Genomic DNA, 25,988 nt, shown 5'->3' on the forward strand with positions numbered 1-25,988 from the left:
TTTTAGTCCTGTCTGCCTTCAAACTGTGATCTTATTGACTTCCAACTCTTGAATTTCTGGGACTATAGGTAAGACTACACAAGAACCAACCCAAGCTCTTTAGCAACCATTGTTTAGCTATTTTTAAGAAGACCCTGAATGATTATTATATGAAGTGTTTCTCACTGTTTAGTATATTCTATCCAGCCCTATTCTTCCTAAATCTTCAATTGTCTTAGCAGTTTAGTTTCATAAACACTTTGTTAAGAGTTATCGCCTATATCTGTACTATTTCTGAACTATTTTGTATAGTCATATACCCACTGACACGAATTGGATACTCTTAAGGTTAAAACTCTCAAGGAGTACAATTAAGTAAGAGGGATGACGGTAGAGCGCAGTGGGAATTCACTTCCTTAGAATGTAGTAAGCCCTGGGTTAGCACCAAATGTGTCCAATCACCTTTGCTCCTTGCCAGAGCAACTCAAAGAAGATAGAACATTTGAAATTCAATCTTTCATTTATAGCCATAGTAAAAATTAGTGTATTTTTGAGATTAAATATACTTAGTTGAGTTCCAACCATCCTATTTCCATCTTTATGTAAAAGTGTTTGTATAACTAGGTTATCTAAAAGGGTTGAGAGTCCACATGATTATAAAAATACTAGTGGTGCCAAAAAAAAAATACTACAAGACAGCTAAGTGTCAAGTTTCTTCAATTTTATTTATTACAAATCCCTATAATTAGGTCCCATGGTTTCCCTTATTTACAATAACTAGCCTATGTCTGAGACAAGCAGAAAAGGTCAGATAAGATGATATTAAGTGAAATGAATCCCAAGATAAGGACACGTGTTTTTTTCTTGCTTGCTATTGTTTCTAACGTATTTATAAGGTACTATGTGATTTTTTTTGTTGCTTTGTATGCCCCTCCCCCATGGTATAACCCCTGTTTTCACTGTATTTGATGTTGGTATAATTTGGGTAGCGGAAGGGAAAAAACAAATTGTTCAAATAGTGATACAGGTGGACCCATTGCAACAATGAGATGTATAAGATGCTATGTCAAAAAACAAACTTTACAATTTAGAGGGTGGGGGAGTATAGTCATGGAGATGGGAGGGCAGGGATGGTAGGGGAAAAACAAAGAAGGCGGCAACAATGCTTGATAAGAAATGTACTCATTACCTTGCTTATGTAACTGTAACCCCTCTGTACAGTATTTTCACAATAAAAAAACATTAAAAAAAAAAACCCTCGGGGCTGGGAAGGTGGCTCAGTGGTAGAGTGCTTGCCTTGCATTCATGAGGCCCTAGGTTCGATTCCTCAGCACCACATAAGCAGAAAAAGCCACAAGTGGTGCTGTGGCTCAAGTGGTAGAGTGCTAGCTTTGAGCTGAAGAGCTGAGGGACAGCACCCGTGCCCAGAGTTCAGGCCCTATGACTGGCCAAAAACAAAAACAAAAAACCCAACAACAAAAAAACCCCAAAAACCTATAATTGTCTGAGAGTTCCAGAAAACCTTCTATTCAAGACATTTATTTATTTATTTTTGTCAGTTGTAGGGCCTGGGCACTGTCCCTCAGCTCTTTAGCTCAAGGCTAGTGCTCTACCACTTGAGCCACAGCACCACTTCTGGCTTTTTCTGCTTATATGGTGCTGAGGAATCGAACCCAGGGACTCATGCATGCAAGGCAAGCCCTCTACCACTGATCCACTTCCCAGCCCTATTCAAGGTATTTTTAATAACTTCAGATGCACAATACTTTTGGATTTTTTGGCTAGGTGTGGCGGCCTGTAATCCTCACTAGGGATATTAAGGCAGGAGGGCTTTGAGTTCAAGGCCAATTTGGGCAACATATTAATCTTGTCTCAAAAACAAAATAAAAAGAGAAAACAAAAAGGAAACAGGGAAGGAAATGTAAGTCAATAGTTTGGCAGGAATTATTACTATTGTGCCAGTCCTGGGGTTTGAACGCAGAGTGTGGGTGCTGCCCATGAGCATTTTTACTCTGCCACTTGAACCACAGCTCCACGTCCAGCTTTTTGCTGGTTATTGGGAGTTAAGAGTCTCATGGACTTTTCTGCCCTGGCTGGCTTTGAATTGTGAACCTGGGACCTAGGCCTCTTGATTATAGGGATTACATAGATGAGCCTCTTGATTACAGGATTACAGGGGTGAGCCACTGGTGCCCGGTGGCAGCTGCAACTATTAAAAAGTAAATAATATGGCTTTTGTTTCAGGATCTTACTACATGATTTGCAACACCCACCATGATCTACTGAGTTGCAAAGGGTGAAAATTTCTGAACAGGCGCTTTCCTTATGGAAAAAGGTGTCTTCTTTACCATTGCTTCTCCACAGTTCCATCACACTCTCCACATATATGCCGCCTAATAAATGCTCATTAAACTTAGCTGGAGGTAATTTGGAATGCTACCAAAAAAAAAAAAAACCCAAATCAAAAAACTCTTGATATTGTTGATAAAATACTGTATAACAGAGTGAACATAGTTTCAAAATCATAAATACTTTATTCAATGAGGTAGTTTACAACTTAAATGTAAACCATTTCAAGTGTTCACAACTATGGAACTTACAATGTATCTTTGAATTTATGCTGTCAATATTAAATGTTTTCATAACTTTTGCTTATTCAGTGTTTTTCAATGCTTAGGACATATAACATAGGTTTGTATATAGCCAAAGTAAGCACTAAAAAGGTGTAAGGCAAAATAATTTTTATTTCTTTAATAACTATATATTTACAACCATAAAAATTTTCATGCATTATATAACTTATAAGATACTGCACTAAGGACATTTGTTAAAACTTAAAAATATTAAGAAAATCTAATTCAACTACTTATAAAGACATTAATGTCTGACCAGAAAATGTTAATTTACTATTAGCCCAAGATTTTACCATAATTATGAACAGCATAGTCATGAACACCATCATTTTCTTTAAAACTATTTGAATTAGAATCTCATATGGGGACAAGACACTTTACACTGAATTGTAAGTGATATATGAAAGGGAGTTTTCAAGTCAAGATTCATTATGGTTCACAGTATAAAGATATATTTTAATGAGGGATACATGATGGATAGCTAGCAAAAGAAGTATGTGGGCACAGGGTGGTAAATTGCCAAATGAGCATGCACTAAATCCAGACAACTCGCATGATAAATCCTTGATTACTGCCTGCTTTTCTAGAATGGTCAGGTTGTCAGAGTTCAGTGAGCTTTATGATTATCTCCAAACCATTCTCTTCATGGTCATTTAAGCTCTGTCTAAACAGCTGCGTGTGTTGCCAAGCAGCATCACCATCTCCTTTGCTTAACTCTGCTTCCAAAATAACTTCAGTGGCACCAGAAAAATCCTTATACAACTGAAGATTTTTATCTGTTGACGAGAAAGAAAAAGTTACACATTGTTTGTGGCAATTTAAAAGCATAAATAGTTTGGGAACACATTTTTCTATAGGCTGACCTGTAAATTAAAATCACCCTTTTAAAAAAGAAGGAGGGGATGCATCTTTTGAAATAAAGAATAGCCAGGTGCTGGTGGCTTATCCCTGTAATCCTAACTACTCAGGAGGCTGAGATCTGAGAATTGTGGTTTGAAGCCAGCCTGGGCAGGAAAGCCTGTGAGTATTCAATTAACTACCAAAAAAGCCAGAGGTGGAGCTGTGGCTCAAGTGGCACAGTGCTGGCCTTGAGCAAAAACAAAACAAAACCAAAACAACAACAACAAACACACAACAACTCAGCCACAGAGCTCCGCTGTAGGACTGGCACAAAAAAAGTGATTTTTCTTTTTAAATTTGTGCTTCATCACCAAAAATATCAGTCTTTCTGACATAAGGTTAAATAGTTAATTATTTTAAAAATATTTTTGCCACATTTATTGAAGTTTTTATTATTTCATGAGTGATAATAAAACAATGAAGCCCGTTAAAACTGTTTTAAGAAGTGGGGTTAAGAGAGAATGATAGGGGGAGGGAGTCTGACAGGAACACAATGCATTCATGTTTGGAAATGTAACAATGAAATTCCTCACATGCAACTCATGTATGCTAATAAAACAGAGACAGACAGACAGATATTTTTTAACCAAAATAGTATGAATAACTCTCTGGAATGAAAATGTCAAGAGTTACATCTCAAGTAAGTACAAGCAGTCTTCAGAGTGTAAATAAATGCTGTAGGATTCTCTTGTCAAATGCTTACCGCCTGTCAGGTCTATGTGTGTACTATCAGATCGCAACTTCCACCTTACTGTTCCAGTCTCAAAGGTTTGACTACTTGCTCTGATGGAAATGCTATCTACTTTTAGGCCAACTGAGCCACACTCAAACTTCCAGGAAATGTAAGCAGAAGATGATCCTTCCTTTCGAGCCAAGTATACCTATAGAGCAGGGGGAAGAATGGTCAGAACAATTAAGTAGTGTAGAAAACCGAAAAGTCTGTCGACCTTGCAAGGTTAGGAATGAATACGTTTCCTTATTAACAAGATGATTACTAACATTGAACAGTTCTTTGGCAATTTTTCCTGGAGTATCTTTTTCTCTGGAATAAAGTTACTAAAATGCAAGTGCCCCATTAGTGCAGTTCTAACTTTCAGAATTCCACGCTAATCAAATTTTCATAAATTACAATCTTTTAAATTAAGAAATACAACTACTTAAAATGAGTGTTAAGAATCCTGCTGGAAATGAGGATCCTTTTATATCTACTTCTAAGTTTATTTCCAAAGTCTAGATTTTCATATAAACTTTCCTAGAGTGAGACAAGCCATATAGACTAAATAAAAAAGACATGCTCAGCCACTGTTTTGTAACAGTTTAAAAGGCAACATCTGTGTCCACCTCACCAGTGCAGTCCTGGTTCTTAACAGCCCTTTCCACTTTAAAAATACATGATTAGAAGGCACCTAAGTATACCGGCTGTTTCCAGCTTGCCTCCTTCTCCTCCATGTGTTGATATGAAAGCTGACCACCACAGGCAAGTGTCAATCACTCAAACTCTGTCAATTATATCTACCTTGTTATATATCCTAAAAATCTATGGATGCCTTTCAAGTGTCTGGGCAAAGATCCCTTTCCTCATTTATGCTGTACTTACCCCTAGTTATGACTTTAAACATTTTACTGTAACTGCCTAACACTGGTAAATTCTAATTGCTTTGATCAGATTAACATTTTAAAATTCTACATCCTTCAAGATTATCTATCTGCCTGTGTAGGATGTCATTCAAGTACCTGGTACCTGCCTTAAGTCTCAATCACTGGTTTTCAAGGTCCTCTATAATTTCATCTCACCTCAAACTGCCAAAACTTTCTTATCTAAATGTAACTGTCTCATCTGGGTTATCTAACTTAACCCAAATCATAAGCTTTCTGGGGGGGGAGGGGCACAGGTTCTGGATTCATAAAGAGGGCTTCAAGAAATATTAAGTATTAAAATTTGCATAGGTGCATATTCCAGACTCAATTCTTCAAGGAACATCTAACTTCACTCTTAGTTCTAGGGCACAACTTTGAAAGTACCATAAAACACACTTGCTATGAAAATAGAAATATATTTTTCTATGTTCCAATCTTTACTTAGTGAAAAGCTCAATAATTGGTATACTTGTTTTTCTTCCAAGTTAAATATAAATAAATATTAATTGATCCTAACTTCCTATTTAACAGAGGTGGCTTTTTTTTGTCAGTCATGGGGCTTGAACTCTGGGCTTGGGTGCTGTCCTGGCACTCTTCAGCTCAAGGCAAGCACTCTACCACTTGAGCCACAGCACCACTTCCGGTTTTCTAGTGGTTTATTGGAGATAAGAGTCTCACAGACTTTCCTACCCAGGCTGGCTTTGAACTGTGATCCTCAGATCTCAGCCTCCTGAGTAGCTAGGATTACAGGCGGGAGCCACCAGCACCTGGCCCTACTGGCTTTAAAAAAAAAATATTTTTATTGTAAAGGTGATGAACAGGGGGATTCAGTTACACAAGTAAGATGAGAACATTTCTTTTCTCCCAATCACCCCTCCCTATTCCCCTCAAGTTGTATAGTTCATTTCCCACACAGTGTCTAGTGAGTATCATTTTGCATTAGTTTATCCTTTGTCCTGCTGTTTCCTTTCCACAGATCAGATAAACTTATATACAAGACAAGGGATACAGAAAACTAAAACAGAAAAAAAAAATAGAAACTGCATACAGGACATAATAAGAACTTCTTTTTTCCAATTCTTGGAGTTCACTTTGATATGCATCATTATATATGGTCCTCTACACTTAGCAATTGGGCTATTGTGATCCTGTTAAGAATATCACAGACATATTCTAGTTATTACAAATGAGAGAAACCATGCAACCTACTTTTCTTTGGGCCTGGCTTGCTCTGCTTAATATAAATTTTTCCAGGTTTTTCCATTTCCTTACAAATGGGGCAATGCCATTCTTTCTGATGGAAGCATTGAACTCCACTGTGTATATATACCACATCTTAATCCATTCATCTACTGAGGGGCATCTGAGTTGGTTCTGTATCTTAGCTATGGTAAATAATGCTGCAATGAACATGCTGTGCAGGTAGCTTTAATATGGCCTTGTTTGTGGTGATTTGATTAAATGCCCAGGAGTTGGATTGCTGGGTCATCTTTTGAGGAGCCTTCATACTGCTTTCCAGAGTAGCTGACAAGTTTATACTCCCACCAACAGTGTAGTAGGGTTACCTTTTGGCCACATCCCTGACAGCATCTGTTGTTATTAGATTTACAGATCAATGTCCATTCTAACTGGGATAAGGTAGAATCTCAATGTTGTTTTGATTTGCATTTCTTTTATGGCCACATTTCTTCATGTGTTTATTGGCCACTTATTTCCTCTTCAGAGAAATCTCTCCTTAAGTCTTTAGCCCAACTGTTAATGAGGTGGTTGTTCTCTTTGAGGATCTGATTTTGGGGGATTTTTTGAGCTCTAAGTATATTTTAGATATGAGGCCCTAGTCTATTTATGGCTGTGAAGATCTTTTCCCAGTCTGTGGGCTTTCTATTTATCTTGCTATGTCCTTTGCCATGCAGAAGCTCTGTAGTTTAATGCAATTCTATTTATCCAAAATTTTTTTGATTTGTTGTTTCTAGGTCTTTATTAAGAAAGTTTTGACCCATGCCAAGGAGACTTCATATTTCTATTCTTTCCTGCAATATTTTCAGGGTATCTGCTTTTACCTAAAGGTCTTTGATCCATTTGGAGTTGTTCCTGGTGCAGGATGATACGTAAGAATTGAACTTGTTTTCTACACATGTATAGCCAATTCTGCCAGCATCATTTGTTGATGTCTACTGGCTTTTAAAATTCATAAATTTAATGTGTGCATTTTTTCTTTTTGTTGTTGAACATGGGGCTTCAACTCTGGGCCTGGTTACTGTCCATGAGCTTTTTTGCTCAAAGCTAGGACTCTACAGAACCCTGTGGCTTGAGCTACAAAGCCACTTCTGGTTTTCTGGAGATAAATCTCATAGACTTAACCTGCACAGACTGGGTTTGAACTGTGATCTTCAGATCTCAGCCTCTTGAGTACCTAGGATTATAGGCATGAGCCACCAGCACCCAGTTATTGTGTGCATTTTTATATGCTTAATTTTCCAATCTGTAGGTCTATGTAGTGAGTGTTGCTCTTCTACCTTAGCAAGAAGGTTAGTAAAATCAGAAATCATGGAGTAGGAAGGAAAAACTACCACCCCTATAATTGCTAATCTGCATCTTCCTCACCTGCCGGTGAGAATGAGATGAGTGTGTTTATAACAAAAGTTCTAAACTATTTATAACATATACAGATAAAACTTGTCCTATGGGTTTTGGCTGCAACTATTCATTTCAACACTGAGAATATCTGCATGTCAGCTTCTTTATTTTACAGAGAATAGAGGTCTTTGAAAAGAGTTTTTGATTACTACATGTCAGGTAACTAATTTCCTGGAGGTTTGGTTTTTAGTGCTTGTTTCAAGTGGTTCTTTAAATTTAAAGTGATTCTCTTAAAATTACTCTTCTGCTAAGATTCATTTTAATTAAGTTCACTACACAGAAGGCATCCTGCAGTCACTCATTTCTAGATACCAGAAGTGTGAGGGATTTTAATTCAATACTGGTAAAATGATATAGCTCATGAATATTATTCCTTTTGGTTATTTCATTTTATCACTGAAATTCAATATAAATCCATTTTCACTCCTACTGTATTTAGATTGTTCTATGCTTCAAGTCTGAGTTACTCCATTATTTGTCTTTGGAACTATCTCTCTGGAATATCTGTTCTACCATGTCCTTCTGCCCCAAAAGGCCTGACAACTGTGTTTCTTTCATCTCCTATTTCCCTTGTCTATATCTCCTCTACTGCTCACTCTTCCATTAAGATACTACATGTTTCTAACTTCAGTGCTTTTGTACAAGCTATTTCTCATGCCTCTATTCCTTCTCCTTCCACAACTTGTCTTCAGCTGAGCTGAGGGAGCTCTCTTCCTCTTAGAAAAGCCATGATACTATTTCTTCTGCAAGGACTTCGGTCTCAGGAGGGCAGTGGCTCTTCCTATTTTCCTCCCTCTTTCTGCATCATATGCATATATCATATTGTTTGAAAAATAACACCACTGTGGGGCTGGGAAGGTGGCTCAGTGGTAGAGTGCTTGCTTTGCATGCATGAGGCCCTGGGTTTGATTCCTCAGCACCACATAAGCAGAAAAAGCTGGATGTGGAGCTATGGCTCAATTGGTAGAGTGCTAGCATTGAGCTGAAGAGCTGAGGGCAGTGCCCAGGCCGAGTTCAGGCCCCATGACCGACAACAACAACAACAACAAAATGACTCCACTAATCTAATTTGGCCCACATGTATTTTTCTTATACTAATCATGAGCATTTTGAGGCTTGCGCCTCAGGTCACTCCATCCTGAATGCCAAGCACAATGTTGGATAATGTGTCTGCTGAATGGCTAAATTACTGACATAATGTCATGCATCAGAAAGTGCAAAAATGGCTCTAAGTGACAAAAGCAGCAATAAAACTGTTTGAAATCAAATGTGTCTAAGAGCATTTAGGGAATACTGTGGACAAAACAACAAGATATCTGTAATATTCTCCAAAGCCCTAGTGTGGCACAGAATTATGTTATATTCAATCATTTTTCACATCTTTACTAAAGATTATATTCTAATCCATAATCAGTTCAATAGTACTAATTATGTATTAGGCACTATTAGATAGATAAAAGAGTGGGAAATGACAAAGAATGTTCCTGCTTGAGAAATGTTTTCACTCTAGAAGGGAGGAGAGAATCTATTCTTACATGCCTGTTAATATATATGACAAAGGGGAGGAGCCTGGGGCAATAAAGAAAATGGACTCAGTTAGATGGACTGGAGGGAGAACAGCTTAAGTTCAGTCTGAGGATAAGTGAGTCTAAGAAAAAGGAAATAGAGGAGAAATGCAGAAAACAAGGCAAGGCCAGAGAAGACAAGGTCCCTCTGCAGAGACTTAGAGATGCATTCACAGTAACAAACCATTTCTCTAGCCACAGAATGGAGAGCCCCAGGCAGGGCAGATGCAAGGAGAAAAAGTCATGAACCACTTTAATTATGGTATTTCACTAGCCACCCAAAATGCACAGGTCATCTGGACTTTGATTTTAGGTTCAAGTATCAATATATTTGCTGAACAATGTTAATAGTAAAATTTAATGCATCCATGTGACCCTGGGAAAATGACTCTGAAAATAATCTGTTTTAGGAATCCAAAATCAGGCTGAGTGCCAGGAGTGCATACCTGTAGTCTTAGCTACTAGAAAGCTGAGACTGAAGGACCGTGGTTCAAAACCAGCTAGGCAGGAAAGTCTGAGATAATCCATTTCCAAACAGCAAAAAGCTAGACTGAAGAGGTATGGCTCATGTGGAAGGGCCCCAGCTTTAAACAAGAAAGCTGAGCAAGAGCCTGAGCCTTTGAGTTAAAGCTCTCAGTTCTAGCAGTAAAATTTAAAAAGAGAAATTTTCCGGGTGCCTGGCCTCCTGCCTGTAATCCTAGTTACTCAGGAGGCTGAGATCTGAAGATTATGGTTCAAAGCTAGCCAAAGTAGGACTCATCTCTAATTAACCACCAGAAACCAGAAGTGGAGCTGTGGCTCAAAGTGATAGAGCACTAGCCTTGAGTGAAAAAGCTCAGGAACAGTGCCCAGGCCCAGAGTTCAAGCTCATGATTGACAAAAAAAAAAAAAAGAAAAGAAAAGAAATGTGAGAATAGGTTGTATGTGAACTGTCATGACATAAGGTTGGAAGTCTACTATTCAACAGAGCTAAAGAATTCCTAACTGGGGTTACACTATAAAGAACAACTAGACATAGGATTTAAATGGAATAGACAAGCAATTGAAACAAATTAATTATTACTTTTGGGTTATTATGTTCAATAAGTGCTAAATATTGTATCTAGAAACATACATTCAACTTAAAAAAATAGTATCCCTCATAAATGAGTATCAAGGCACAAGCTTTTTTCCAACAGTGGTGTGTTTTCTATTTAATGACATTTGCATCTCATTTACATATTTAACTCCCGCTCATAAAACCCACCCTCTCTGGCAACAATGTTCTATTTAGAAATATCAAAATATACCATATACTTCATGTCTTTTTCCTGCTGCTTCCTTGCTTGGCGAACACCTACTCATCCTTCAGTGTCCAGCTCAAATGTTGCCTGCTTTGTGTAGGTTTGCCCAACTCCCACAGCCAAAGCGAATTCCTCCCACTTCAGTGTTTCCATAGCAATGTGGTGACATTGGTATTGCAGCATTGTGCATGGCCACTAAGATGGCTGCTTATGTGGCTGTTACATGGTGAGGGCAGGAACGGCATCTTCTATCATTTTACCCAAGCAGCTGAGAAGAGTCAGTGCCTGCTATAATAGGCACGCAGTTCAATGTCTGCTTATGAACAAATGACAAAGAAGAAATATACCACAGGGTAGCCCTCTTTCTCCCAATGTCACATAATCTGCAACACATCGTTATTTTCTTTGCTACTACTGGTTAGGAAGAAATCTATGTATTCTCTTCAATTCAGCGAGTATAGATGACTAGTCACTGAGTAACTAGTATGTCTAATTCATTCTGCTTTCTTTTAGAGGAATTTTTAGGTTAAGATAGTTTTCTAGATGTTCACCCTTGCTCATTAACTGCAGAATACAGAATCAACTACAGATATATGAACACTGAAATTTAAAATTTTATATTTATGCATTTCTGTAGCTAAATAAGAAAATTCTCAAGCTTACAATTTTAATACTCCTATAATAATTTTTGGTTTAACATAAGTTTTAAAAATTATTAATTTAATTTAGATATTTCTGTGCATAAGCAGAAATATCATGTTTAAATTACATCTAATACATGAATTTAATATATGAATTTAAATAAAAACAGACATTTTTATAGATTTTGTACTCTTTAATGTTTGTTGTAGTGGCAGTATACAGAAGATGCTTATAAACACAGCTATTAATTAACTGTGACTCACTTTTCTAATGTGTCGGATAGTCTTAAAAGTGAACAACCTCTCTTACTGCTGAACTTAGGAAGTTAATTAAAAAGCTCTCTATAACTTAAGTAACATCTATGAAAAGTGTCTATCATCAATACAGTGCTTAATATATCTAATCTATTATGCTCATGTGAAGAGCTTGAGTTTATTTATCGTATGTTTTTAAGGAGTAGGAAAGTTTAAAAGTAACATGTCATCACTTGTTATGATAATGTGAACATAATATGCAACTTGGTATTGGTAAAAGTGAACTACTATGGTATGGTCCTGGCTTCCATTTATTTATTTAGTTTTTTTAGGGCAAAGAGGAGTGATTGCTGCTCACTCATGTCCTTATGAAATGAAACCGTTAGATGGCTAGCTTCCTAAACCTGGTTTATTGAGTCTATTATTCTCCCTAACAGACTGCATTTAGTAGGTTATCAATATGTAACTAGGAAGGAATTAAATAACAATCTATTTTATAAATTCATTGCAAAACAATCACATGGACTGGTTATTTGATGTCTGTTGCCATGAAAGAATTGAACTCAGGATCTATGATTACAACAGATGTTTCCTTGATATAAATGCAACATTTTCTGGTGTATTTGTGTGTGTGTGTGCGTGTGCGCTGGTATTGGGCCTGGATGCTGTTCCTTAGCTTTTTCACTTGGAGCTCTACAACTTGAGCCACAGCTCCACTTCTGGCTTTTTTGGTTAACTGAAATAGTTTCATAGACTTTTCTGCCTGAGCAGGGTTTGAACCTTGATCCTCAGATCTCAACCTCCAGTGTGAGCCACCAGTTCCTAGCTCTAGTGTAGTCTGCTTGTATGTTGGGATAGGATTTTGTTCATCAAGAATTGCTAAAATCAATTTGAATATATGCATTCACATTATGTACAACTAAAAAATGGAGCCAATCTATATTTGTTTAAACAATGACAGACGTTTTAAACAGTTTCATGTTAAGTTACCATGTTCCAGTCTGTTTCAACTTTTCTGAATATGGATTCCATTTTCCACAGACCATTCTCCCATCCAGAAATGGTTTGATTGTTATTTGAAACTCGAACATAATGATTTTTCACAATATTGTAGCAAAGGTGGAAATGTTTAGACATCTTCTCATTTTCAGAAGGAATGAACAGGGTTTCCTTTCTCTTAAAAAGAAAGAAGAGTTAGTTTTACAATATTATAAAAATAATACTAAAAACAGAGGAACAGCTAGTTATAGTTGTAAAAGACAACTTCAATTTGAAAGAGAAAATATTGTGCTAATGGAAACTCCAGAAAATATTTTGTTTAAGTGGCTCTAAGGCCAATATAATGACAGGCATTAGTAGAGAAAAGGTATCAACACTGATTTAATTTTTGTGATTTTGTGATCCACCTTAATTTGTTCATTTTTTTTCATTTCCACTACTACCATATCCATTTACTTGCATTTTAACAGCCTCACTTTTCAAAGTTGACTCTTAGCTTTCAACTCTTAACCTCTGGTATCCATACTCCACTTCTCCAGAGACATAGAAATCAAAGTCTAAAATCATAAACTAGGATATGTCTCTTTCTTGCTTAACTCACCTGACTTTATGACCAAAGCACATAGTTCCTAAATGACCTGGCCCCTGTCTATTTCCAGCTACATTTCATGTCACTCTTCCTTTTTAGTTTTATGATTCTACTATATGACTCTTCCTTTGCTTCTTCAAAAAAAGTTCAGTTGCTTCTTGTCTCAAGGCTTTGGCCTGCTTTCTTGTCTAGAATGGTGTTCTTTCTAATGTACATACACTTCATTCATTCTCAGCTCTTTAGGACTCAACCTAAAGCCTTTGCACCAGAGTGTACTTTCCTGAATACTCTGAGTAAGAGAATACCTTAGAGCTTAGGCTTAAAACATATTTCTCTGTGTGAAAATTACTATGAAAGCTCCTATTTTACCTTGAAATTCCAGGCAATTTTTCTACTCTAGTCCAAAATAAATTCATGCTAGCTATATATCATCTCTCTCAACTAAAACACCTCCAAACACTGCCAAAGCATCCCTGAAAGGCAAACTATCCTCTCATCTGTGTCAACATATTACTGTGTAGTATTTACTAACTGATCAGGGTTGAAGGCACTCCTTTTCTGTTAAGCTTTGGGTTATAGGTAACATAAAAACTTCAAATGTACAAGAATCAATGAACAAAGTAATCTGAACACAAGAAAAATTAATTTATATGTATCTTAATTGTCAGCATTTTAAAACAGTAGAACTAAATACATAAGAGAAGGCAACTATTTAGTAGAATGTGTGAATATTCCTGCCAAAAAGGTAAAAATGTTAATTTTAGAGATTCATTTTATAATTTCTGAATTAGTACAACTTACAATAAATGTATTAACACATCTCAATCACTCCCTCTCCCCTAGCTCCCTGCCTGCTTCCCCCTCCCAGATACCCCCACACCCCGTTTTTTTGTGGTGTTGGATTAAATCCACGGTCTCTAGTCTTTCAATCCCTTATTTTTTTAATCAATGATAATTCATAACACATAACACAAAACATAAGGAATTAATATCTAAAGGATTAGCTACCACTTTATAAAGGGTAACTAAGTATAAAGGGAAAAGAAATATAAAGACACTATGTAGGTTCAAGCTAGCCTGGAACTTTCTCTTAATCCTCCTCTGCTTTAGGTTCCCAAGTATGGCTGTAGAAGGGTAGGCAATTCCAGACCTACAAAAAATATTTTTAAACTAAAATGAAGACTAAACTACAATTTTTGCTGCTGGAGATAGTATCACCAAATTTTCCTTCTTTTCCCAAATGAGTGCAAGATTTAATTTCTACCTTTTTAAAAAGATTTACATTTTTCTATTTACTTTAAAAACATCAATTTCTAAAGGGGAAAACAATTTCTAAATTCATGGTACTAAGATGTTACCAGCAATTGAGAAATTTTAAACATTTTCAAAAGGGGAAAACAATCTGGGTATATGACCCAATTCATATTTTTAAAGTGTAATCAACTTACATGCCATGTAAAAAGAAGCACAACCACACATAAAAAGAAAATGAAGACCTAAATAATATCCATGCTTCAAATTGAACACAGCTGTGGACTAAATTAGATCCTTCCAACTGCTTCATTTAGATTTATACTTATAACTTATACTGCGCATCAGCAGTGATTGGAATTATTTGTTGAGTTTAGCTTTTATAATTCTATGGCTGAACCAACACTTCTTCCTGACTGCTAGAGATGATGGAATTAATTGAAAAAATATAAAACTTACTGGGGACAATTCAGTCCTTTTGAACATATTCCCTTCAGTAGAGAAATGAGTTACAATAGCAGACTTTAATTTGCTTAGAAATGCTTGATACCAATATAAGACGGGTTATTTCCAAGAATTTTTCATTATACACCTAAGTAGATATCTATAATGCACTCCACACTCCTCCCTAGGGGAAGAGGTAGGCTTGTTTGACATTATAATGCTCATTAGAGCCTAGCACAGTAGCTTTCACCTGCTCCCTAACTAAAGATGTGACTATAGAAATTACATTTCCAGTATTGTAAATAAATACCAACTTTCATCATTGAATCACTCAAATTCTCTATTATTCCCACACTTGATAAATTTTTCATAGGGAGGAAATACAAAGTAAAGCAAAATTCTCTAATATACATTAAAATCTTGTCTGAAAGGCCAGAATGGGCACTTCCCCAAAAAATGCTATCAGGAAGTTGAAAGAGGTCCTCATATTCATTAATCATTACACAAATGCAAGTTAAAATTGCAACAGCACTGTGTACCATCAGAACTGCTAAAAATAAAACAAAAAACCAAACAATGCCAAGTATTGGTAGAAATGTGGAAAATCAGTTTACTCTGCTAGTCAGAGTGTAAACCTGACACAACTACTCAGGATAACTGCTTGACACTGTCTACTAAGTTTAAATATACTGGTATTCTATTAAACCTAGAAATTCCAATTCTAGATATTTACTCAACAGACATATGTAATATAATCAGCAGCAAAATTTTAAACAGCTCAAACCCAGAAATAATACAAATGCCCATCAATGTGAACTGTATAAACAATAATACATTCACACAATGGAATATTGCACAACAATAAGGACAAACATTATAACTATTGCAACATGTATGAGTCTCACTACTATAACATCATGTGAAAAAAGCAATACACAAAATACAAGCTATGTGGTTTCATGTATAAAAAACACAGAAACAGGCAAAACTACTAAGATATGACATTAGATGCTTGGGCAATGGTTACTTTAGGGTAGGAGATAATGACTGGAAAGGAATTCATGTTTGTTTCTGGGGTCCTGGAGATGTATTTCTTATTCTGATTACTGACTCTATGGTTACTAAAAATTTAAAAATTCATTAGAAAACATGCTAACAAATCTGTGAAATTTCCCATAAATTCTTATATAAAATATTTGCTGTGAGAAAGGGCAAACAGAAAATCCCACAAATGGTAGTTAAGGTATGTTCAAAAAGGAATTCTAATGTACTGTTGGTTGTGAATGTGATCTTGTTCAAACACTCTGAAAAGCATTATGAAAGTTCTTCTAAAAAGCAAGCATAGAACTACCCTATAGCCAAGCAATCCCACCTACACAAACAAAATTACAGTAAAGCCACCAGCACAACCATGTTCATTGCAGCAAGATTCACCATAAACAAGATATGGAATCAGCTCAGATGCCCCTTGGAATGGATGAATGGATCAAGAAAATGTTGTTTATGGGCTGGGAAGGTGGCTCAGTGGTAGAGCACTTGCCTTGCATGCCTGAGGCCCTGGGTTCGATTCCTCAGCACTGCATAAGCAAAAAGAAAAAAGCCGGAAGTGGCGCTGTGGCTCAAGTGGTAGAGCGCTAGCCTTGAGCTGAAGAGCTGGTGGATAGCGCCCAGGCCCAGAGTTCAGGCCCCACGATCAGAGCCTCCCCCCTGCCAAAAAATGTTGTTTATATACAGAATGGAATTTTGCTCATCTTTTAGAATGATATTGCCATTCATAAGGAAATGGAAAGACTTGGAAAAAATGATATTAAGTGAAGTAAGCCAGACCCAGAGAAACACTGGTTGCATGGTTTCTCTCACTTGTGGTAAATAGAGTGTACCAATAAATCTGTAAGTAAACACAATGGGTAATATGCAAATGGTTACAAATGAATTACGAATGAAGGGGAGAAAGGGAAAGAATGCAGTCAGGATTCATTGTATACACCGCAAAATTAAAAAAAGGGAAGAGATGGGTGAAAGAGAGTGAGAATGTTGAAGGGGTAACACTGATCAACATGCATTATATTCATAAATGCTTTTTAAATGGCACCTCCTTTGTAGAACTACTTAAAGATAAGAACATTTTTTTAAAAAAAGAATAAAAGTAAAGAAAATTACCCTACAAATAAAAAAATACTTTGCAAAGTCTTTTACATGACTACAGTATGTCAATCATTTACTGGTATATTCTTCCTGATGTTTGTATTTCTAAACAAGTACTCTGTAAAGTTAACTGAAAGGACATGGCCAATGTATTTTCTGTAAGCAATGAGAATAGCACAGGGAGGAATCAAGAAAGTAAGAAAAATTACAATGGTAAAATAAATTAAATACCTCTAGACCCATTTCTCCTCGGGCCACTCTCCAAGCCACTGATCCAGATATTCTTCCACCCAGCTCTCCAGGCTTAGGGGTTTTGGGAGATATAAATTCAACAAGCTCTACAATTATCCTGTGGAGAAGTTCTTTTCTTCTATTTTCTGACAAAGACAGTTGTCTCTGCAGTTAGAAAAAGATTAGAGAAATGTACAAGTATATGTGTAAGCAAAATACACTTAAAAGCATTTAGATTTTTAAGAAGTCTTGAAAGAAGTAAGCAAATTTACTTTTACAGCATTTAGAAAATAAAAAGAATAATTTTAACATTTTATGTTAAGAAATCGTTTTACCTATTCTTAATGCTCCAATCTCTTTATTTCTCTAAATTTAAAATGAAAGTAGCATCTATACATACACACACATATACACTGCATCTTTTCTCCCCTTCAGATACTGGCCAATTAAGTGGTATGAGAAAGAAGGGTTGGAAACCCAACCACAAAATGGTAACTGAAGTGTTGAAAAAAAATAGCTAAATTTTAGCTGGGTACCTGTGGCTCATGACTTTAGTACTAGTTACTCAGAATATTATTGTTTAAAGTCAGTCTTGGCAGAAAAGTTCAAGAGACTCCATCTCCAATAACCAGCAAAAAGTCATACTGAAGGTTTGGCTTAGGTGGCAGAACAGCAGCTATGAGCAAGAAAGCTAGCAACAGCTCAGGTGCTGAGTTCAAGCCTGGTATTATTGGGGGAAAAATAACTAAATAAATAAGCAAACAAAATCCTACACCCACAAACTTCTATCAGGTCAAAGAGCAGAGGAGAAAATAAGTTGAAGTCTAGACTCTTCTAAGACAAGGGGTGATTCAGTGAGCCAGTATTCTAGGTTGGTATCTCTGAAGGACTTTAAGGTGTGTCAAGTACTATAAATATTGAATTTTTATTTCATTGAACTTAAGAAACGTGACATTTCAAGTTTAAAAAAGAAACATTATTTAAATGACAACTAGGAGCCAGGTGCTGGTAATCCTAGCTACTCAGGAGGCTGAGTTCTGAGGATCATGGTTCAAAGACAGCCCAGGCAGGCAAGTCCTATCTCCAATAAATACTCAGAAAACCAGAAGTGGTGGTGTGGCTCAAGTGGTAGAGTGCTAGCCTTGAGTTAAAGAGCTGAGGGACAGCGTTCAGGCTCAGAGTTCAAACCCCATGACAGACAAAAAAAAAAAAAAAAAAAAGAAAGACAACTAGGTATTTCACACCTGCTTATTAATCCCATTAATAGTTTCTCGAAGTAAGTCTTCTTTAACTTCAGTTCTCCTAGAGATTACCTCTTCATGTTTACAAGAATATCGCCAAGTGACATCAACTACCTGAAACAGGTTACAGAATGCAAAATTTAGTAAGATTATTAACTATAATCTTGTATGATAAATACCTACAATATATGCAGTTCTTAAATGCAATTTTTAAAAGACTAGGCTTTTCTGGTTGTTGTTTTGTGTGTTTTCTTTTTTGTGTGCCAAGACTGGATATTGAACTCAGGGCCTCAGGCTCTTAGGTTTTGCTTATAGCTGGTACTTTACCACTTGAGACATGCTTCTAGTTGACATTTTTGCTGGTTATCTGAAGATGAAGTTTAGTGGACTTCCCTACACACTTGCTGGCTTTGAACTATGATCCTCAAAATTAGCCTCTTAAGTAGCCAGGATTACAGGCAGGAGCCATTGTCCCTAGTAATAAAATTCTTTAAAATTTAATAACTAAGGTAGATAATATAATTCAGTGATATAAGGCTTGTCTAGCATGTGGCTTCCATTTGTGGAACCACACAAACATACACAAAATGAAACAAGTCAAGTGTTGGTAGTGTATACCTATAATCCTACTATTTGGGAGCCTAAGATAGGAAGATGTAGAGTTTGAGTCTAGTACAGGCTATACAGTGAGACTCTCTCAAAAAAATTAGAAAGAAAGAGTCTTCTGAAAGAAATGAGTTTTTTCTCATTTCTGAATAGACTTCCAAGAAGTACTCTAAAGATAAAAATGTGAGAATATTAGCAATCTGCTCTATCTCTATAATCTATCTATATCTGATTCCACAAAATTAAATTCCATAGAAAAAGGACTTTTCAATAAATAATGCTACAATAATTCATATTCATATGCTGAAATTGAATTTTCTACAAAATTAACTCAAAATGGACCACAGAATAAACATAAAACCAAAACCACAAAATTTCTGAAAGAAAACTGTTGTGATCGGGGCTAAGGAAAATTCCTTAGGTCCACTATCAAAAGGCACAATCTATAAAGTAACAAATTGGATTTTAATGGGTTTTTAAAATACTCTTCAAGTCATTAACAACGTGAAAAGTTGACAGGCTTACTCCTATAATCCTAGCTACTCAGTAGGCTGAGATCTGAGGATCATGGTTCAAAGTCAGACCAGGCAGACAAAATCTAAGATAGTCTCATTTCTAATTATCCAGCAAACCCCTCTCCCCCTGCCCCCCCCAAAAAAAACAAAAACCAGAAACGGAGATGTGGCTAAAGTGGTAAAGTGCCAGTCTTGAGTGAAAAGCTATGCAAGAGCTTGAAGCCCCAAGTTCAAGCCCCAGTATGGCACATGTGCACATGTACATTCATGTGCGTGCACACACTCACATACATACAAAGAATGTGAAAGGCTACAGATGGAAAAAAAAAAATCTTTGCAAAGCATGTATCTGCTAATTGGCTTATGCAGGAATATATAAAGAAATCTCACAGCAATAGTAAAAAAACAATACACACCATGGGAAAAACCAAAGTCAAAGGAGATTACATGGATAACAAATAAGTACCAAAGAAATGATTGATACGATTTGTCACTTAGGGAAATACGAGTGAAAAAACATAATGATATCACTTTACATCTATTAAAAGGTCTAAATTAAAGTTAAACCATGCTAAATGTTAGCCAGGATGTGGAGAAGCTCACACTCTCAATTACTGCTGGTGACAATGTAAAATAGCACAGTCACTGGAAAAACAATTTAACAATTTCTTAAACATTTTGTTATATGTACACTTACCATATAATCCAGCCATTCCATTCCTAGGCATTAAGCAAAGAAAAGCAAGTATATGCCATATAAAGTCTTTGCACCAATGTCCGTAACAGTTTAAAATATTAAAAACTGAAAATCACTCAAATGTCTTTCAACAGGTAAAATGGGTAAGCACAGCGGAATACTGACGGTAGTCACGAGCTCATAGGTACATACCTATGGCAAGCCTACTAAGCTCTGAACTGAAATTATGTGCCGCTTATTATATGGCAGTTATAACCTTATGACATTGCCAAGACAAGTTTCTATTTTATTTTCAGAAAATAATTTCTCTTACGCCCTACCTCGTCTTTAGAAAATGCTATGACATAAGAAAGCTTCTTGCCCCATCCTATTTCATAAAGGAGTGGTTTGTCACAGACATCTTCACATGCATCACAGTGCAGCCACCGCTGCTGAGAAGGAGAATAGACTTCTGTCCAAACATGGTCTACTCAAGTAAGATGAGAAGGAAAAAAAGGGAATAAAAGTTACATCTATAATACCAGAATGACTTCCAGTGACTATATACAAATCCCTAAGAATCACATAAAGTAATTTGTATCATTTAAATTTTAGTTAACAGAGTAAGCATTTCGTGGCATACACAACTCTAAAATACTTGTATTCATTTTTGTCTCTTTATAATCCTTGAAAATGTAGGTAGATTGAGTCTCAGTTAAAAGCAACGTGTAAACAGCAGCATGAAATATCAGGCTCAGTTTTCCAATGTGAAGGAATTAATGCTATTTCTGAAGCTGTAACATCTCTGTGGACCCTAAGCCCCAGAAACAGCAGGTCTAACAGGAATGCTCTATTAACTGAAGGTATTATATGATTCTAACAAGACAAAGAAGTCACAAATAAAACCCTAACAAGGAAGATGACTTTTTAACATGTAGACATATATTATTTCTTTTTTCTTTCCTTTTTTCCCCTTTTTTGGGGGGGGAGAAGGGAGAGTCTCTCACTATGTAGCTCAGAATGGCCCTGAACTCTTGAACCTTCTCTCTTAGCCTCACAAGTGTTACAATTATAAGTCTCCATGCCTTGGTATAAGTCATTCCTAAACAAAGACAATACAGATAGGGCTTTTTTTTTTTTAACTTTTGTATATAGCAACTTAAATTTACTAAATTATAGTAATACCTCTAAAAATAAAGATATTTATAGCACATTATTATATATGTTCTTAACTATACAGAAACAACATTATATTGCAAGTTCTAGGATAAATTATTAGTAAAATTACTAAGAGAACATGGTAAAAAGAACTAGATACAGTGCTTGAATATATAATAAAAATCTTGCAGTTCCTTTAAAAAAGAACCTGTGAAGTTGGTATTACTGATATTTTATAGAAAGCAAATGGGAGACTGACAAGGTCAGAATGTAAGGGAAAATGATGGACTTACAGACTGTAAACCCAAACAAAGTTTACAAAGCTGCCTTCTTCTCTGCTCATACTGCATTATATACCTGTATAATCCCAAACGTAGCGAGCCTCAAACCCTAAAGCTCGGCAGCACAGTGTAAAGCAATTGGCCCACTCGCCACATCGTCCACATCTTGTTTCCAAAAGTTTCTCAGGGTTGTTATATCTGTTTTAAAAAACAAAGACAATACTGACTCATTATCAAAATCAAGGTTTTTTTTTTTTAAAGAACTTATATTACCTTTATGCTAAACTTCAATCATAATTCATGGCTATTTGTTGTGATGTACCCTTTTTGCCACCAATTTTACTAACTTAGATCATTTCCCTCCCTCCTCCTCTTGGTGAGATGGTCAAAGGATTATCAGTATTTTCTCAAAAACCAAGCTTTGATGTATGGATTCTTTGCATAGTTTTATTTTAGTTTCAATTTTATTAACTGCGGCCCTAATCTTAATTCTGTTTGCTAATTTTGGGTGTCCTGTTCTTGTTTCGCTAGGAGCTAGTGGTGCCCATTAGGTTGATATCTTCCTTTTCTATGTTAGGCACTCATAGCTATAATTTTTTTCCTTAGTACTACCTTTGAAATATATGTTCTGAAGGTTCTAGTTGTAGGTTGTGCTTTCATTTTTACTAGATTTTAGGAACTTTTTGATTGTACCCTTATTTCTTCAATGACAAACTGAGCATTTTCCACAGGTTTTGTTGTTGTTGAGTTCTAGCGTTATTCTACTATGACCTGATAGGATACAGAAAGTTATTTCAATTTGTTTATATTTACTAAGACTTGCTTGCTTTATGCTTTAAAATATGATCTATTTTGAAGAAAGTTCTATGGGCTTTGAATGAGAAGAACGGGTGTGATCTGCTGGATATGCTCTAGGTATCTATGAAGTCATTTGATTCATAGTATCATTGTTTTGAAGTTTCTTTGTGGATTTTTGGTTTGAACAATGAACTGTTCTAGGCTCTATATAACTTGTCTATAATACTTAAATCATATTTCTTAATTCCTTATTTTTAAATATTCTGATGATAGAACCTAGACTATAACTAGACATCCTATTAGATAGAACCTTTGATAAAAGTGACAAAACAGTGGTACTGCCTTCAAGGTGTTTACAGTCCTTCAAAAAAGAATTAACACAAAGAATTTTGCCAAATGGCAGAAAGTGATATAAGCTAGATGACAGGTTAGATTTAGTGATATGAGAATAACTGAAAAAGGTGTATTTAAACTGCTCTTTGAAAAATAAAGATTGGAGAGGCAGATTCTCTAGGAAAGGTACTTAAGGAATTGGTACTACTTTAAAAAGTGGTAAAATTAGTGCATTGTGTTTAAAACTACCCTATAAAGATGCTACCTTAGTTCATTTTAATTCAATATCCATTTGCAATGACCATTTTGATTATAATTTTATTCTGAAATCAAATTCATTTAACTTGCCAGACAAGTTTAAATAAATTTTGAATTTCAAAAGAGAACTAAAGAAAGGCATAAATTTACAAAAATAATGCATAATTGCTGGGCACAGGTGGATGATGCTTGTAATCCTGGATACTCAAGAGATTGAAATCTGAGAATCAAAGTTCAAAGCCAGCCCAGGCACAAGAGTCCATGTGACTCTTATTTCTATTTAAGTAGCAAAAAGCTGGAAGTATGGGGTTGAATTGCAGCTCAGGTAGCAGAGTAAACAGGGGGGGGAGGAGGGGGAAGAGCAAGGGAGAACCTAAGTTCAAGCCCTAGTACCTCTACTCAAAAAGCATAAATTACAGCATCCTATGCTTCTACATTTTATAAATACTATAGGTGTCAATTAAATTGAAATCTATTAGATTAGAGGTTGTGTTTTAGCATGCTCAACACTCTAGGTTGAACTTCTAGTACCAAACAAACCATTTTAAAAAATGAACTATATTAGCCTCTAATAAATAGTATCTAGGGTTGGAAGTATAGCTCATTGGCTACCATGCATAAAGCCAGGGGTTTTATGTCCAGCACCACAATAACAAACACAAAACCCCCAGGTATCTATATAGAGAGAACAGGTAACAGTAAAACAAGAAAAGGACAAAAAGATAACATTTTATGTTAAGTATCTATGTTAGCCTGTGCCACTTCATTTTGCATTATCAGTTTAAATCCTGTTGCCTAGAAAAACTTTGAGGACTTAATTACATGCATATCTTACCCATTTCAAGGTTAAAGAAACAGCTTTAACTAATTTTAGATAATTGGTGCATATTATATTCTGCTTGTCCTATATTGTGTATAATATAGGGATGGTTGTAAATCAAGGACAGAACTGAGTTCTTAAACCCGACAAACAACAAATTAGGGTTTTTAGAAACATGTATTTCTTTGCTTCATAATATAACCCAATTTTTCTAAGTATTGCCAATTAAGCAAATCCACAGAGGCCTATAAAAAGTAAAATGAAATTGCCTTAGTTTAAAATACAGAGATATGCTAGGTGGTGAGAAAGTCTTAATTAAAACAAACTTTTTTAAATTAATGAAACAATATAGCCACATTGCACTGTATTTTTATCTTCCATATTACTTGAGGATTACTTTAAATACAGGACTGTATTTACTATCAAAGTGACCAGCATTATTGCCATTATATACCAGTATTCATTTCCATAAAATTAAAATCATATAGTTTAAAACATTTACAGAATTAAAAAATTCTATGATTTCACTTAAAATGTATATTCTAGAACAAGAGTTATTAACTGTCCTATAAAAGAATAGATAGTAAATATTTTAGGCTTTACAGATAATATGATCTGCCACCAAAATTTAACTCCATTGCTGCAGACTGAAAGCAGTCACATATCCTCCTAAGTAAATAAATTAACATGGATGTGTTACAATAAAACATTTACAAAACTAGAATGAAGCTGGTTTAAGCCTACCCACCATAGGTTACATACTTCTGTTCTACAGAAACTGATTTCTAAGAATGAAAATGAAGAATTAGAATTACATTTAATAAAAGTTAACTTCCAACCATTCCATTTAGAGATTGCTTTGATTCCTTTCGAGGAACCCACCTTGGAAAACGATTGCTGAACTGGCATGCATCACAGTAATGATCTTCTACATTGTTTGCACCCCACTTCAGCTCATCATCATTGGGCAATAATTTCTCTCTAGACCTAGTTTCTCCACCACATTTGCTGCATAAGACATTATTTACCCAGTGAAAAAATTCCTCTTTAAACCAGTGTAGAAGCTCCAGCAAAAGGAAATCCTCATCACTGATATTAGAACCTGAGGAAGAGGAAACCAAGTGAGACTTAAAGCCAACCAAATCTAAAATTATCTACACATATTGTTTTCTCAAAGTAGGAGACTTAAAGCTAATCAAATCTAAAATTATCTACACATACTTTGTTCTCAAAGTAGGAAGTGACATATTAAAACATGAGACACAAAAGGTTTCCCAAATAAGGGTCAAGAAAGAACCATTAGTAGATTGTGAATTAGGTTGAAAAAATAACCCATGTATCAACTTGGGGGGGAACCTACTTCCTGTAAGTGGAATATCTGTATAATTTATTTAAAATCACTTAAGAGCTTTATTTCCAGTCTACTAACTTGAAAAAATTCAAATTCTAAAATTCAAATTCTAAATTTGTACTACAAATTAAAAATGAAGTTCTTAAGAATCACAACTTGACCAAACAGAAAACAATTTTAAAACTTTTAAATGTATACAGAGAAAAAGCTGGCTGAAACACACACACACACACACACACACACACACACACACACGCACGCACGCACGCACGCACGCACGCACGCACGCACGCACGCACATATTATTACCAAAAAAGATGCCTTTAAGTAAAATAAAAATTCCCATGCTGCTGATAAAATGCAGATAGCTCTAGTTATCTGGTCCATGAGTGAAAAAAATTAAGCACTCTAGTTCTTCAGCTCCAATCTTTTCTTGATTATTTGTTGCTGGAGTTTCACACTCATTTCTTCCTGTGGAGGATGACTAGAAGATTGGAAAGATGGTAAACTAACATTTAGTTAGGCTCAACTGGCTTATCCACAATTGGCTTGGTTATCTTGTGGTTTAGCATTTGTTGGGTACTGGGTAGATAACTAAAATTGCAGCAAAACAATTGCTGAGGTAATCTGCTAAGTCTCATCTCTTTGACTTCCTTCATCATCTTTAGTGTCACCTTCTCCAGGCTGTCTTTGGCAAGGAGAGCCACAAAGAATTGTGAGCTATAGCCTCATACATACACCGTCTTACTGGTCCATCCTGT

General features: G+C 35.8%; 1 protein-coding gene across 2 annotated transcripts in view; it reads right to left on the reverse strand.

Moving 5' to 3' along the window:
* Window positions 1-2,490: 2,490 nt before the first annotated feature.
* Window positions 2,491-25,988, reverse strand: part of Ngly1 (N-glycanase 1) — a 49,838-nt gene continuing 26,340 nt past the window's right edge. Inside the window, exons 5-12 of one of the 2 annotated variants that reach the window (XM_070018713.1) lie at window positions 24,759-24,978; window positions 21,744-21,865; window positions 20,570-20,715; window positions 18,435-18,545; window positions 17,191-17,355; window positions 12,522-12,707; window positions 4,216-4,393; window positions 2,491-3,388 (exon numbers count right to left, since the gene is read on the reverse strand). In XM_070018713.1, coding sequence (XP_069874814.1) covers window positions 3,213-3,388; window positions 4,216-4,393; window positions 12,522-12,707; window positions 17,191-17,355; window positions 18,435-18,545; window positions 20,570-20,715; window positions 21,744-21,865; window positions 24,759-24,978 — 1,304 coding nt within the window. In that variant the 3' untranslated portion in view covers window positions 2,491-3,212. The remainder of the gene's footprint in view (window positions 3,389-4,215; window positions 4,394-12,521; window positions 12,708-17,190; window positions 17,356-18,434; window positions 18,546-20,569; window positions 20,716-21,743; window positions 21,866-24,758; window positions 24,979-25,988) is intronic. The other variant, XM_070018714.1, reaches the window with a different exon arrangement.

The sequence above is a fragment of the Dipodomys merriami genome, unplaced genomic scaffold (assembly GCF_024711535.1).
Source record: "Dipodomys merriami isolate MVZ:Mamm:240054 unplaced genomic scaffold, mDipMer1.0.p SCAF_13, whole genome shotgun sequence".
In the NCBI taxonomy this organism is placed as follows: Eukaryota; Metazoa; Chordata; class Mammalia; order Rodentia; family Heteromyidae; genus Dipodomys; species Dipodomys merriami.